Source organism: Ascaphus truei, chromosome 1 (assembly GCF_040206685.1).
Source record: "Ascaphus truei isolate aAscTru1 chromosome 1, aAscTru1.hap1, whole genome shotgun sequence".
Taxonomy (NCBI): Eukaryota; Metazoa; Chordata; class Amphibia; order Anura; family Ascaphidae; genus Ascaphus; species Ascaphus truei.
The window spans coordinates 394073628-394090775 of NC_134483.1; the positions used below are offsets into that span (position 1 = coordinate 394073628).

Consider the following 17148-nt stretch of genomic DNA (forward strand, 5'->3'; position numbering starts at 1 on the left):
TAATTTTCCTCGTAAGGGCCAAATCGATGCTGCGGCTTACAATTGAGGAAATACGGTATTTCTTCTGTTCAATTTTTTGCATGCCACTATTTTACCCGTTCTTTAATTGTTCCAAAAATTGGAATATTCCTCCTCGGACTTCCTTTTCTATACCTGCCTTTACAATTATGCTGTGACCGCATGATCCCAACAGTTTGTTGGTTCCGGGTGCTTGGCACATTGCAGATCAGGTAGACATTATTGATAGGGTTAAAAAAACAAAAAAAGTGTGGATGCAAAAAGAAAGGGAACAGAAAAAAATATTTTTTTTTATATAAATAAAGTGCCATACATAAACTCACATTTGACATTTAGCTGTTGTGTAGCGGGTCTCTGTTTAATTCACAATGCAGATTTTTCGGTGAAGAATCCAAATGCCTCAATACAGAAGTATTAAGATTTACTGCTTGTGTGACCTCGAAAAGGTGCAAGATGACATCTGCATGGACACTTTGTTGCCTGTGTCTCGCCCGCAACTGAGTCGCGGCTCACCTGCGCTCATCTACGGTCAGCCACAATAATTATTTGTGTTGTTATTTATGGTATTGCAGTTCAGTACATGGCTGTCAGGTGGTGCACTAAATATATGTGGCTTTGAATGCTACAGTAGAAACCCCACAGGTGTCTCAAGACAAGATACAATGTACGCATGTCTCACTTTAACCACTCCTTTCTTTGTTTAATGACCTTGTAATTCGCTACTGTAGCAGTATCACACTTTACTCAAATCACTATATATAACCACATTTATCTCAGTCCGTTTGTACATGGCATGAAAATTGCACTTTCTAAATTTAAACAGGCCTGCAGTTGTGCATATATGATATATTGTGCTATTCAAGACAGTAGAGATACATGGACAACTCTATCTGACATCTATGAATGGGTATGTTTAGTTATGGCAGCTTTTGAAGGAGAATGTGATAGACCTTTCGGTACCAATCACTCCGAACTGCTCCCACCCGAGTACCTGCCCCAAGACCAACCGACTATGTAAATGAGATGAACCTACATCCAAACAATATTATCGAGTCCAATAACGGCGTGCAGCACACCTCTTTCATTAACTCATACAAGTTCTACAACTGGTTGCTGCCATCCAATTTTCAGCCTCTGCCTGTGGATAATCAAAGTAAATGTGCATGCGCAAGTTTGCATGCAGTAGAAGTCTCATTCCTAAAAGACCCGCATTTGTGTTCCATAGAACACGCATGCACCTACATTAAATGACCCACCTATTCATTCCATGGAACATGCATGCGCCTACATTCAAAGACCTGCATATGCATGCATATAGAAAGTGTAGTTTAAGCATTTATTTATTCTTGTTTATTAATAAGTAACAATTTCACAATTATTTTCCAGGATGAAACTATACAGGAGACAGCTAGAAGAAGATATTGATTGAAGTCTAATAACTAATACAATTTTCAACTTTTTGCTACTATCTTCTATTTTATTAATATTTTCTACTTTTTATTTTTTTTTAATCAGAATAGGCACATAGAGCCATATACATATTATACTTTTATACTATGGGCGTTTCACTGAAATAAAAACATTGTCCAGTAACTGCATTGTAAATGCAATGGGCTGTTTGATTTGTAATATTTACATTTATTGAATTATGTAGGATTTGACAATAATACTGCCACAACTTGCCTACACTATAGATAGACAAAACAGTCCTCCCTTTCCCACGCCCTGCTTCCATTGTAGCAAACAAAAATGCTCCCAACGAAATACCAGTGTCTATGGTCTGATTTTTCAGCCTTTTGTTCATTTGAAGACAAGCCCGCAGCCCTCCTCTGAAATTTTAATTCATAGACAAAGCATACACACACCTTGTGTGATCCTTTATAAAGAAAGCCTTTATTTCTTTAGGTTTTGAAGTATAGGAAGTGTAGGCAAAGTGACTCGGTGTAATATTTTCAGCTTTTTTTAAATTTTAAACAGAGTAGGCACATAGAGACATATACATTATAATACTTTTATGCTATCAGAGTTTCACTGAAATAAAAACATTGGAACTGCAAAACATTGTTCACATTCCATCAGCGGCTGATACGTGTCTGCTGCTACCAAAAAGGAAAACAATACATTATTGTATTTTTATACATTAAGCTATTAACTAAGCTATTTATTAATCATTCATGTGATCCTCCCCCAGAGTGTCTGTGCTTAGTGCTAAGCAAGGGGTGATGTTTGCAACAGGATTTCTGCTCCATACCAATGACTCACTGATTGAGTGATACATTGTTCAAAGCCAGAAAGATTAGCTCACCTTTTGGTAAACAACAGACAAACATGATCAAGATGTTCACAAATTGTGTCTGCCACTACAGAAATTTATATCTGGAAGAGTACAAAATAGTAGAACATTTTTTAGTTTATAATACAATTATTTTTTTATATTATAATCACATTCGTATAGCCATTCTAAAACAACCGGTAAGACATTATTTATAGGATTTATATAATTACTGCAAATTTTAACACTTAGAGACTCATTACCATAATCTAGAATTCCCTTCTTCAGTTCTTCTTTGTTTGCTGACTTGACAATTTCCTCAGATGATGTTTAATTACATGACACACCAATTCTATAGGGTTCAAATCAGGGGATTTGCAAATATAGAGACAAAGACAGTATGGTTATGGACAACAATAAAGCAGGCACACACAGCTGTACAGTACAGTTAATACTATACTACTGCTCAAAACAGCTACAGTACTTACTCTGGTTGTGTTCTGACCCAGTTGATTCCACAATCCTTAATAAAGGTAGAAGAGGCACTATGTTTTGGGTTGTTATCTTGGAAGAACCAGTGACCGGGAGAATGAGTGGCCCAGTAAGTAAAGACACTGGCTCTGTAAATGACGACTCGGTTTGAATCAGGGGAACCTAGTTCAATTCCTGGTGTCAGATCCTTGTGATCTTGAATAAGTTACTCTATGTCTGTGCCCCAGACACAAAACATAGATTGTTAGCTCATCTGGGCAGGGATGGAGTCTGTAAAAATTCCTATGTGCTGTTAACCGTGCACTATACTGTAATTGTAACTCCACTGGGAGAAATGCGCTATATGAAATAAAGATATTATGAAGTAATGTCAAATGTATGGTGGAGATACAGGGAGATAATAGCCTTCTGGAAATACACTTTTACCATGGGTCCTGGATAAAAAAACTAATATTACATTGTTATAGAGGGACATAGATACATTTAGTACTAGAATACTACTGTTAAACAAATATACTGTTATTCAGTGAACATACCTTCAAATACAACTATGGTGCTGGTCCAAGTATAGAGATTTCCCCCCACACGTACAGTAAAGCTTGAGTGGATGCTTTTGCCAATGTTTCAGGGCTAAACAATTTTTTTCCTGATTGCCATAGGGGAAAATCTTTCCAGGGCCGAAAACATAACATCATCACATCAAAACTTACTTCACTCTCAATCGATGCACGTGCTTGGTCTATTCTTTTTATTTTGATAATATCCCTCATCATGGGAAACACTCTGCATTAATAAGAAAACATAGGTTAAATAAATTATGATCAGAATGTAAGCTCTTCGGAGCATGGACTCCTTTTCCTAAATGTTACTTTTATGTCTGAAGCACTTCTTCCCATTATGTGTTATTTGTAATATTTGTTATTTATAAGATTGTCGCGTGTATCACTGTTGTGAAGGGCTATGTACATTAAAGGCGCTATATAAATAAAGACATACATACATAACTTTCTACTATGAGGGTTATAAGGATATAAATACATTCTCTTTCAGGCAATCCTCCCCCTTCCGCCCCCCCCCCCCCAGTATGTTGCAGTATAGTACTTCCATTTTCTACATAATAATAAACATGCTATAGGTTAGGTAAACAGACATTAAACTTTATGTACTGTATTTATACTTTAGGTACAACAGTACAGCACTTTACCTCACACTTCCAAAGGTCCAGGTAAAGTGACAGGTACAGGTATACACCTACTTTTGATACCTTGCAAAAGTAGACAACCAATCACCAACTGATCCCCACCCATCATGAACACATTGTGCCAATTGCTGCTCCGGTGAAGTCAGTGGTACTGTACACAAAATCTCACATAAATTGTATTGCCATACTTACTGATCTTGATAAGAGCTAACTCTTGTACTCTTGTGCTTTCAGATATCTTAGCTTGAATGATGGATAGATCCAACTTCTATGGATGAAAGAACCTGCTTACTGTGGCTGTACCAGTGAAGAGCCTAAGAAAGTGAAGGGTGCATGTTGAACCAACTGTACCTGAGACTCTCAAAAACGAAATGGCTAAAGTGGGAAAAGAAAACAAAGCAGCACCCAAAACGGCAAAGATGAAGAATTCGGGACCGATGTGGAAAAAGAAGATGGCCCAAAACCTTGCGATTCAAGTATCCATCTGCTACCATACAAGTTACACCAACCTCCATCGCTCCCAGCTCCAGACACTGCTCCCATCAAATCGTAGCCTGCTAAGCCCAACTCGGATCAAGCTCACCTTGCCTCAAAACCAGCTCAGCCCACCTCAGACCTAGCTCACCTCACCTCAGACCCAGATCACATTACCCCGGACCCATCTCAGTCGAAATTGGATTAATCCCAAAACAAAGTGTCATATAGCAGACTAGATGAATCTGGCAACCTGGTCAGACGCAACTTGGCAATGTCAAGTGAATTTGCAATGTCTGATTATGATCACCCGGTACAAGACGCATGTACATCTGTGCCACCACATCCAGAACAGAGACAGGACAGACAGTACAAACTGGAGGAATTAATAAACCTGATTTTTGGCGAGGGACATTGCAGGTCTCTTTTCTATTCTGGGCCAATGGTAGCAGGAGAGCAAGATGTCTGGAGGAATACCCCCCATGTCTCCATGCCATACCCAGCGGGTGCCCAACATCCAAGATGAGGACGAAATTGTGGCTATGAGCCCCCATGATGCAGGAACAGACCTTCAGTGAAGTGTCATCCCAGAGCAGTTACCTGTACTTGCTTTCCAAAGCACACCTGTGGCTCCACAGGGCGAAGACCAGAGAAGATCCATGGGAATGGGAATGTAGAAAGTGACATACAGCTTTATTTAATACCAGCAGATGCTTTGGCAAGATATCTTGCTAACTGAGGAGGATAGCTGAATCGATATGCCAAACTAATCTTCCAAAACATGTAACTTTTGAGCAATATTCCCAGTGGTCCAAACAAGTCAACTATGACAGCTCCAGAGGTAAGAAGGCGATTCCTAAGAATTTCAAGAAAGCGATTTTAGACTAACTATATTAGCAATACACTGAAGCACAATACAAGGCCGTGAAAGACACAATCCATGCACTTTTACGGCATCAGAGGACTGTGGGCTGGAGTCATCTGAGTGATTAAGAATTGATCAATTTAATAAATACAGGTATTTTTCAATGTTTTTTATTGAATAAATACAGTTTTTAAAAAAGTTTTTAATTCAGTAATTTATTGTAGTCATTGTTTAATTCTTGTTTTCATCCATTTTACAGATTGGGTAAGCTGATGAGCATCACCAACATGTTTGTGTAAGAACAAATCCAGCGATACTGTAAAGTAAAGTTATTCCTGCTTCTATTTCTTCTCTAAATAACAATCTCACAATTATTTTACATTTGAACATGTAAAAGACACAGCAAGAAGAAGATGTTGGGTTAAGAAAACGGTATTATTTAAAAAAAAAAGTATTTGCATTATTTTATTCATTGTTTAATCCTTGTTTTCGTGCTTTCTTGCAGATTTTCCACAGGCTGTTGAACATCAACAAAGATAATGGATAATGAAAATAATGTATGCATTCAATTTTCAATACCTGTACTGCGCATGCTCAGAAATTCAATGACATGCATATGCGTTTCAAACAAGTTCAATAAAAGCACACTTGCATAGAAATTAAAGACATACATATGCGTTCCATACAAGTTCTATAGTACATGCATACATGGAAATTTCTTCTTAATTATGAATAAATAACATTCTTACATTTCTTTTACAGGTGAAACTACACAAGAGAAAGCCTGAAGAAGATGTCATTTGAAGAAGATTGTTTATTTGGAAGAAGATTGTGAAATTATACAAAGTATTTATTATTTATCTTTAAACTGTCATTTACTATAATCTACTAAAAAAATTCATACTTTAAAAATACTTTTTTGTCATCTGAAGTTTTTAGGGAATAAGTGTTGGGCTACATTTAAATAAATGGGATATCATATGATATGAAATTAACGGGAATAAGGGATGGGTTATACCATATAGCATTTAGATTAAAGACAAACTAGTACACTAGCACCGCGTATCATTACTACAGAGCACAACGACCCGGCGTTCTAAATTGCATCACAGCTTAGAAATCTTCCCCCCACTGATACACACACTGTGGCAGATGTCAATGTGCAATGAGGTTACCATCAAGTTTAACCTATGCTAAACTTAGACAACAGTTACTTATCCTATATTTGTATTTACAGTATTTTGATCTAGAGAAAGGACTGATAGAGCCTGCAGATTTATGGGAGTACAGATTTATGGGAGTACTGATTTTTGCCAGAGGCAGAGGGAAGACTTGGTCCTTGATATACAATATGAAAAGGTGGTTAAAATCATTGACAGTGTATTGGATACCCAAGGTGTAAGGATATTCCCTCATTTCAAATTGTTAAATTATATTCTGTATAGGGTAAACAAGCATATACAAACAGGGCAGGTCACCAGCAAACTCTTGGACCCTAAGTTGTTTGTTAAAGCCGTGTTTACCCTAGCACATACTCTCCCTTGGGGTGGTCACCTTGGTAGAGACAAAACATTTGGCCGTACCTCACCCCGGTTCTATTGGCATAATGATATTGCCAAATATGTCCTGAATGCCAGCTAACCAGCCCAAAGGGACAAAAAAATGGCTCTCTTGGTTCCTCTTCCGTTGGTCTTGGTCCCCTTTGAGAGGCTTGGGGTAGACCTGTTAGGACCCCTGAAACCCTCTGCGATGGGACACAGGTTAATTCTGGTGATAGTCAACTATGCTACCAGATACCCGAGGTGTTCCCCCTGAGGGCAGCAACGGCTAAGCAGGTGGATAACAAGTTCCTGGAGCGGTTCTCATGGGTCGGACTTCCCCAGGTAATGTTAACAGGCCAAGGGACAAATTTCATGGTTAAGTTGATGCAGGATGTCTTATACAGTTAGGTCTGGAAATAATTGGACACTGATACAATTTTCGTAATTTTGGCTCTGTACACCACCACAGTGGATTTGAAATAAAACAACCGAGATGCAATAGAAGTGCAGACTTTCAGCTTTAATTCAAGTGGTTGAACAAAAATATTGTATGAAATGTTTAGTAATTGCAACCATTTTCATACACAGTCACCTTATTTCAGGAGCTCAAATGTAATTGGACAAATTAACACAATCATAAATAAAATGTTCTTTTGTAATACTTTGTCGAGAATCCTTTGCAGGCAATGACTGCTTGAAACAAAAGAAAAGCACAGTACAAATGCGCAACTATAATGAATAAACAGAGTGAATTGAAATAAAGTGCATTAACCACTTAATACCCAAGTGAGTATAAGTAACTAGGTTACCAATAAGGAGCGTCTGCTGCTGTGATAGGGTGGTCCAAGACCCTGAAGCTAGACAAAACAAAATACAAAACAGCGCACAACGCTCATGGTGAAGTAAGAATGAACAATTTATATTAAAAAGTAATTCAAGGTTCTGCGTACATCAGATAAAGGTAAAACAGGCATGTAACTGTAACTATGACAGTTGTTACCACTCAGGTAGCAGGACACAGGAGAAGGCTGCAGCGGATCACCTAATGTGAGGAATCTGCAGTCATATCAGGCTGTGCTTTCATCTGCTGGGCTCTTTAGAAGCGGAGGGTTCCCTTTAGGCTTCCACGTAATCCAGGTAGATAAGTCCCAAGCTCCGTTTAGGAGTAGCTGGTAGAGGGACAGTCTCACCGATCAGGGTCAGCTCTGCCTCCCACACCAGCTTCACTTAACCAGCAAAGTGATAGAATACTAAGGGTACTAGTAAATCAATAAAAGTATAATTCCAACTAGTTTTGTAGCATCTATAAAGGCCACTTCATCAGGGAATGAATTACCCTGATGAAGTGGCCTTTATAGTTGCTACGAAACTATATAATTTTTTTAAATATATATATATATATATATATATATAAACACACACACACACACACACAGTAATGTATATAGTCCCCTTAAGTTACCTCTTACATGTATTTCCCTTATATAACTTCCCTTCATAACTCTAAATATAAAAAGTTTGGTAATTGAAATATTCTGAAATCTGTTTTATGTATTGTGAAATGTAGACTAGCATAGCAATCTTTGTACTGTATATGCTGATGTTTACAGTTGTGGTGTTGTTAATTGTACAGTAAGCATTTTGTTTTTATTATACTAACAAAACTTACCTAGCTACTGGAGCTAACTAATGGGGTACAGTAAGGAAAACTCTACGCCAGGTACTGTAAAGCAAAGCAATTGAGTATTAGAAGGATTCAGACCAAAAAATAGCTTGGAGTATGAGCCTAACTTTGTGTCAGACTTTGCATTTGAATCTACAGTAAGAATGAATGTTAATTATGTACATAAAATTTGCAGTACAAAATCCAATATATAGTTATTTTTTGTAGATATAAAATACAGTACATATTTGTTCAGTCTGTGAATTATATCTTCTGAGATTGTCACATCAATTGAATATGCTCAATAATGTTTCTGTTTCAACTACAGTACACGGTAAATACAGTTTGGATTCCAGGGTAAGAATGTATTAAGCGAATGAAATGCTTCTGGGATTTAGGGAATACTCCTAGTGTTACAGCTTGTTGAGCATGTTGGTGGCATCATTCTGGTTAGTGTTGACCCGTCCGCTATTAAATGTTCAATGTCATATCATGATATAAATTATCATGATTCAGCGGTAATCAACTTAAAGTATGACATATAGTTTGCAGTGAAACATTTCACAGGGGTTGCTATGTCTATAAAGATATACTTATTGTTTTCTGTCTAGAATTCCCTAGTAATGCGTATGATTATTTTCAGGATCTGTCACTGTGAGGGAGATGATGAATCTCCCCTAATTACACCATGTCATTGCACTGGAACTCTGAGATTTGTACATCAAACTTGTCTACATCAATGGATTAAGAGTTCAGACACACGATGCTGTGAACTCTGCAAGTATGACTTTGTAATGGAAACCAAACTGAAACCTATGCGGAAGGTAAGGTGTGAGACAACTACTGTATTTTATAGTTATTATTAAAATGTGACCATGTTCAGATTTCATTGAAAGGCTTAAGACATATACATGTTTTATGACATAAAACATGTTAGGTTTTATTTATACATTTTTTACATAACATGTATTAATGGCGGTTATTTATTTAAAATGATAGTTTCCTGAATAATCTTGCTCCTCTTAAAACTTATGGTTTTTATGACATACAGGGTATCATACAGAATGAAATATGGGCCGATATTTATTTCTAGAGATGGGCAATAGCAGTTGTGTGAAAACAGGAACTTGAATTCCAAAGCAAATACAAAACCCTGAAGATTTTTAGAACCAAAACCCAATCATTATTTACAACGAGACCACCAGGCAAAGCACTCATCATTAGTTGTTTCTTGCCACATCTTTTGAAATTATTTAACTTTTTTAAGTTAAAGGAGCAATCCAAGCAATATCCTATATGTGTTTTTTTTAGTATTAGATAATATTTACTACCTTTTTTTGTTTTTAAATTCAACTCTTAATGCCATTTTTAATTCGTTTCAATATACTGAGCATCTTTTGATTTCTATAGCAGGCGTTAGCCCACCTCCCCAGCAGTGCAAGATGCTTGTAACACTTTACTGTTCGTGATACTATGTTGCCAATATTCCTAGCCTTTTGAGCTGTAAACTGTAACAATAGATCATGTTACCTTATTTTATTTATTTATAAAATGTTTTACCAGGAAGTAAAGAGTTGAGAGTTACCTCTCGTTTTCAAGTATGTCCTGGGACAGAGTTATGATGACAGATACATGATTACAAAGACATACTTACATTAAGTAAGCAAGGTTATACATTATATACAAGACATTGCATGCACAGTAAGAGATAATATGTTATTTACCTTAATAATATAATACTGTACATTGTAAATGCTGAGTTACACTGAATGAAGGATTGATTTGTAACTGGGGCAAAAAAATAGTGCCCGCAATCCATAATATTTAGATTGCAAACAATGTACTGTACCGATGACAGACATACATTGAAACAGATAATAAACACAGTAAAAAAACACAGAATTTAAACAGCACCAGATTGACAAACAAAGTATCTGCTTGTAACCAGAAACCAAACAAATGGTGTAGGATAAAATACAAATACTGTACATTCTGACTGAACCAAGTCTGACTTAATTTCTTCATCCGTCTGATGATGTCACAGACTTGTGTTTGTTTTTTAACCCATTCAGTCTTTACTGTCTCTTTGGGTAGTACCCAGCATACAACTCTCCATACTTCTTCAAGTTGTCTGAAGCTTATGAATTATCATCGCATTTAGGGTCCAAGATTCACATTCATACATGAGTCCAGGCCAAGTACACAGGTCGCAAACGTTCTTCTTGAGTCACAGTGAAAAAGTTCCCTTGAAATATTGTCTTATAGCTTCCTAATGCAAATGCACTCCATATCATCTTTCTTCTCCTATTGATTTTATTCAAAAGGTTCCCATTCATTGTTGAGAGAAGGAGAGAAAGGAGAGAAAGGCGCAGGGACATACAATAGTGTAATAAAGTTTACTTATAATAAAATTCAGGATAAAAAAACAGTAATGCCCTTACAGGAAAACAATTCTTTAACGCATAGATCACATAGATATACTATTAAGGTAGTCGCCTTTTACAGTCACTCAGGACAACACTTTCATTGCCCCTTCAATCATTACTTGAGGGTACTCTATCGGATACCCTTGACCTGCTCCTCCTTCCTGATTTTTAGTCTGAGCACGATTGTATGTTTACACTTGTTTGTTATTTTATTTTCACAGTGTTTACCCTCATTTTAATAGCTTGCACGATTTGTTAGGTTTTACTTGTCCCAGGGTGTGCTCCATTCGTGCATTTTTCATTGAAGGACACTGTTACTCTTTTCCAGTGACTCTGTAATTTTACTCCCGAGTGTAATCTTAGCCAGGTGCACACTGAATATTATAATTTATTTTTATTTATTTTATCTCTTTCTTTATGTAAAATATTTTACAGAAAGCTATTATATTGCTTTTTTCCATATATCAGCCATAAGTTCTTTTTTCATACGGCTTGTGGTGATTTATTTGATAGTTGTGTTACTGCTCCCAGGCTGTGGCAAATGCTGGTTTGTTAATGTATTGAACCTTTAACATTTCCCTAATGCTACTTGTATACTCCTTTGTTGTGGCAAATTTATATCCTGGATTCTATTTCTGGTCACTATTATTATTATTTTTTACATTTTATATTGTTGGTTTATTATTATGGGAACTTCTCAGTCTATTTTTTTAAATGCTGGCTTCATCCTAGAACACTTTACTAATTGCTGTAGAATTCACTTCCTTAATACAACAGCCACAATGTTGCTACAGCTTGGCCTGTTTCATTAACTTGGGAATTTACCAATTGAATTTAACAATATAATAGATGGATTCCGTTTTGATGTTTTTTGGGTATTTTGTCAATTAATTAGGTGAGCAGCAAGGTGCAGCCTTTTTGATTATGTTTGATATGGTTAATTAATTAGCTATGTGAATGATCTTTGTCAGCTTGTCTCTGTTTTTCATTAGATATTGAAGATCACTGTTTTGATATTCATTATTTCTGCTGCTAAGTCCATGTCGGTCCTCCATATATTTCCTATTACCGTTCACACTGAATGTCATTCACCTGTGCTGTTCAGAAAAACTGACTCGCTCCCCCCACCCCTCCTTTTTGCTATAAAATGTGTTAAAATGGATTTATTTTGCTATATAATGTTCTTAGTGGTAATATTACCCTTGAGAAAGGTCCCCGAAATGTCAGGCTTTTTTTGTATACAGTATGGACCAATAAATCACCTTTTTCTTCAGTTGCTGTGTTTTACTGGTTGTATATTGGATCACTTGAGTGATTTGTTTCTGTTATATATATATATATATATATATATATATATATATATATATGCAAATATAACTGTATGCTCATCTGCATGTCTTAGGCAGGTCTGCAACCCCGCCTTTCCCCATTGTCACCCAGCATACAGCACTTCCACTGCAGCAAGGGATTCTGGGAAATGACATGCAAATGAGCACACAGTGTCACTTTTTGCCTCAATAACCATTTTTAACATGGTTCCCTATAGGCTTATATATATATATATGTGTGTGTGTGTGAAAAAGAAGAGAGAGCGCACGCCCCATAGCGTAAAATTTACATTTACTGGTATAGAAGGAAGGAGGGGGGGAGGAAATGCACTCACAAGGGTAAAAACAATTCAGGCAATTTGTAAATTATATCACCACCATCCGGTTGCTCTGCGTCAATAGTCCACAGTTCGAAGCTCCTTCAGGGCTGTAGAGATGATGTAGCTATTGCAGGGAACCAGAGGTGCTTTCAGAAAGTGAAAATCCGTCTGTTAAAAGTCCCAGAGACTGCCTCCTGTATTCGAATGGCCGCAATAACACTTCGCACTCAGAGCGACCTCCTCGTGCGCATGCGTGACGTCATAGTGACGTAATGACGTTCCCTCAAACTGGGATTGGGAGAAAAAAATGGCCGCAGCGATATGTAGAGGTATTTGTATTGTGTTAGCCGAGCTTTAATAATCAAAAATGAATAGACGATACCGTTCTGTGGCTAACTAAATGCTTTAATTTGCGTGAGCTTTCGGGATACACTGATCTCTTCTTCCGGCGATGTTACAATGAATGATTATATATATGATGAGTATCATATCACATCACCTTGAGAAAGGTCCCGCATGTAGGACCGAAACGTTGGTTATGATGTCTTGATACACTGGCGACACACTTTATTCGAGCTCGGCTAGTCCCACGAATTCGGGTATACCCGGGTGTATTGAGGTTTGTGACTGTTTTCTGCCCGAGTGCATTGAGGTATTTTCCATGCAGGGATTGAAGCATTTTATTCCCCCTGGCTGCAATACTGCACAGTATATGTATATATACTGCATTACAATTCATGAATTTATGCCATCTGGTAGACACGCGAAGCATTGCAGACTATTAAATCCTAATCATTATCATTTAACAGATCAGCCGCCCGTCAGCCAGGCATGAACCCAGGCTGGGAAGGCAAACGCAACGGGGCTTGTCAGAGGTGAGGAGCGGCGCATTCCAGGTATCTGCCAGGTACATACTGGGTATTTGCTCGAATAAAGTGTGTCGGTGCAGTAATACAAAGCTTTTTTGACCATCTTTTGGAGTGCTGCCTCTTGATATTCGTCTCAAACACGGTATCGTATTGCCTATTTATTCTCTACAGGATTTGCACCCATCATCTTGAATTTCCCGACGGAGTGCCTATTGTTCTTGTTTATTTGCTATATATATATATATATATATATATATATACATACAGTATATCTGAACCCCGTTATAACACGGTGCTCGGGGTCCACCCGATACTACCATGTTATAAACGGGGTTGGGAGAAAAAATTTGCCGCCGCGATCAGGTGACCCATCTGCACCCCCACGCAGACTTACCCATAGCAGCGTGCTGGGGATCTGACACCACGGGTCAGCCATTGCGCAGGGGGGGGGGGTTGGTGGTGGTGTGTCTGTCTCTGTGTGTCTGTCTGTCTCAGTATGTAGGTAGCAATAAAGCTTTGAATAGAGAGGGAGAAAAAATGGCCGCCGCTATCAGGGAACCCGACGGCACCCCCACGCAGGTGATTATGGGGCCAATTGAAACTACAGTCTGTCTACACGCCATCATTTTAATTCAATAGCAACTAGTTTGTGGAAATAGCTAATCATTTACAGGCATACCCCGTATTAACGTACGCAATGGGACCGGAGCATGTATGTAAAGTGAAAATGTACTTAAAATGAAGCACTCCCTTTTTTCCCACTTATTGATGCATGTACTGTACTGCAATCGTCATATACGTGCATAACGGATGTAAATAACGCATGTGTAACAGGCTCTATACTCTCCCCGCTTGCGCACAGCTTCGTTACAGGTAGGGAGCCGGTATTACTGTTCAGGACGTGCTGACAGGCGCATGCGTGAGCTGCCGTTTCCCTATTGGGTGATATGTACTTACTCGCGAGTGTACTTAAAGTGAGTGTCCTTAAAGCGGGGTATGCCTGTATTTCTTCTCAAAAAGATTCTATGCAGTACAGTTTACTTGGTCTTCTCTTCTGTTATGTGGCAGAAACATGCAGAGCCAGAGTATGTATTCATATGGACTCTAAACTTTTCAAAAGGCTGAGAATTGTTAGAAGTGCACTGCATGTTATTAGATTGTCATTGTGTTCTCTGCAGAGAGTTGTTCACAGTGAGAACTTTAATCTGTAGTACTGATGGATGTAGAAAAACCGAAAAAAAATACCAAGCACTTTTTAAATGTGTCATAATTTTTCATGGGATTTTATGAATTTTACTTAACGCATAACACATAGCCAGCCATTAGAGATCCATAAGGGGGGAAATCTTTCTGACTTGTGAGTGGACATGCACTGGAGCAGAAGAGGATCTGGAGTCAAGGCAGTGTAAAATGCTTAATTAATTTGACAGTAAAATGTGTTTAGTTCCTCTTTAAAATGGTTTAATCATTTCAGAGTATAGTGTGTTTTATTGCCTTTCTTCTGAAATGCTGTGTAAAATGGGTCATTTATTTTAGAGTGCTTTGTGTTTAAAGGAGTTCTAGGTACATCTTGAGTAAAAGGACAATCTGACCATTCCAACGAGTAGAAAGGTGTGTGTGTGTGTGTGTGTGTGTGTGTGTGTGTGTGTGTGTGTGTGTGTGTGTGTGTGTGTGTGTGTGTGTGTGTGTGTGTGTGTGTGTGTGTGTGTGTGTACATGACAAGTCCTGGAAGTTTTCCCCCCAAAAAATTAAATTAAAAAAAAAATGGAAGCCGCGCTAACACCGCGTTATAAGCGATCCGCATTGTAGCGGATCACGCTATAACGGGGTTGAGCTATATATATATACACACACACAAAATGTATATGTATAGACCTATGGATACCACAAAGTGACCTATCGCTACTATTAGTCTCTACTTATTAACTAGTTCCAGTTTAGGAAGTTGCCTGTTGGGTATATTATACATGTTGGAAGAGAGATACTGTACCACCATCTGAACTGACTCTACTCTTTAGCAGTATAACAGTTAATAAGATTCAGTTGGGTTAACACCCTTAAATATAAACTGGACCTCATTTGAAATCACACTGAATTACACAGATGCTGTACTGTAACCTAATACTACTGTACATTTGAATGTTCTTTCTAAATGTCTTCCATCTAAATGTACTATACTCTGCTAAGTTTTTTCTATCCATTGTCATGAATTAAGAATAAGAGGACACGATTCCAGTATACCCTATTTCCTAGATTCTAAGATGCCATCAATTCTAGGACGCACCCTTGATTTAATAAAAAAAAATTGGGGAAAAAACCCCCACTATATTAAATGTGCAGATTTTTTTTTTGGGGGGGGGGGGGGGAGATAGGACGGAAGAGAGAGAGGGAGAGGGGGGGGAGAGGGAGAGGGGGGGAGAGAGAGATGGAGAGGGGGGAGAGAAGGGGGGAGAATGGAGGGAAGGGGGGGATAATAGTGGGAAGGGGGAGAGAGATAGAGGAGAGGATAGGGGGAAGGGGGACAGGGATAGGGGAAGGGGGGAGAGGGATAGGGGGAAGGGGGGATAGGGATAGGGAGAAGGGGGAGAAAGGTAGGGAAGGGGGGAGAATGGAGGGAAGGGAGGGAGGGAAGGGGGGAGAATGGAGGGAAGGGGGAGAATAGTGGGAAGGGGGAGAGAGATAGGGGAGAGAGATAGGGGAGAGGGATAGGGGGAAGGGGGGCAGGGATAGGGGGAAGGAGGGAGAGGGATAGGGGGAAGGAGGGAGAGGGTTAGGGAGAAGGGGGAGAGAGGTAGGGGAAGGGGGGAGAGAGATAGGGGGGAGAGAGATATGGTGGACAGGGATAGGGGGAAGGGGGAGAGGGATAGGGGGAAGGTGGGAGAGAGATAGGGGGAAGGGGGGAGAGATAGGGGAGAGAGATAGAGGAGAGGGATAGGGGGAAGGGGGACAGGGATAGGGGGAAGGGGGAGAGGGATAGGGGGAAGGGGGGAGAGGGATAGGGAGAAGGGGGAGAGCGGTAGGGAAGGGGGAGAATGGAGGGAAGGGAGGGAGGGAAGGGGGGAGAATGGAGGGAAGGGGGGAGAATAGTGGGAAGGGGGAGAGAGATAGGGGAGAGGGATAGGGGAAGGGGAGAGGGATAGGGGGAAGGGGGGCAGGGATAGGGGGAAGGGGGAGAGGGATAGGGGGAAGTGGGGAGAGGGATAAGGAGAAGGGGGAGAGAGGTAGGGGAAGGGGGGGAGAGATAGGGGGGAGAGGGATAGGGGGAAGGGGGATAGGGGGAAGGGGGAGAGAGAAAGGGGGAAGGGGGGAGAGATAGGGGGTAGAGGGATAAGGGGAAGTTGGGAGAGAGATGGGGGAGAGAGATAGGGGAAGGGGGGACAGAGATAGGGGGAGAGGGAGAGAGAGATAGGAGGGAAGGGGAGAGGGAGAGAATGGAAGGACACAAAGAGACAGACAGACACACACACAGATATACACAAACACACAGAGATACTGTACACACACACAGAGATACAGACACACAGACACACACACACACACACACACACAGATACACACCTCCTTCTGCACGTGCAGCTCACACAGAGATTTGACAGGGGGGAGGAGAGTGTCTGCTGGCTGTGTCCGGCTGCTGTGAAGACAGAGCCCTGTCCCCGGCATCTCCTCTCAACTCTGCACC

General features: G+C 39.5%; 1 protein-coding gene across 3 annotated transcripts in view; it reads left to right on the plus strand.

Annotated features, from left to right (window-relative positions):
- Positions 1–17148, plus strand: part of MARCHF1 (membrane associated ring-CH-type finger 1) — a 302013-nt gene that overhangs the window by 121255 nt on the left and 163610 nt on the right. For all 3 annotated transcript variants that reach the window (XM_075612191.1, XM_075612201.1, XM_075612183.1), the window contains one exon: positions 9170–9350. In XM_075612191.1, the coding sequence (XP_075468306.1) occupies positions 9170–9350 (181 nt within the window). The remainder of the gene's footprint in view (positions 1–9169; positions 9351–17148) is intronic.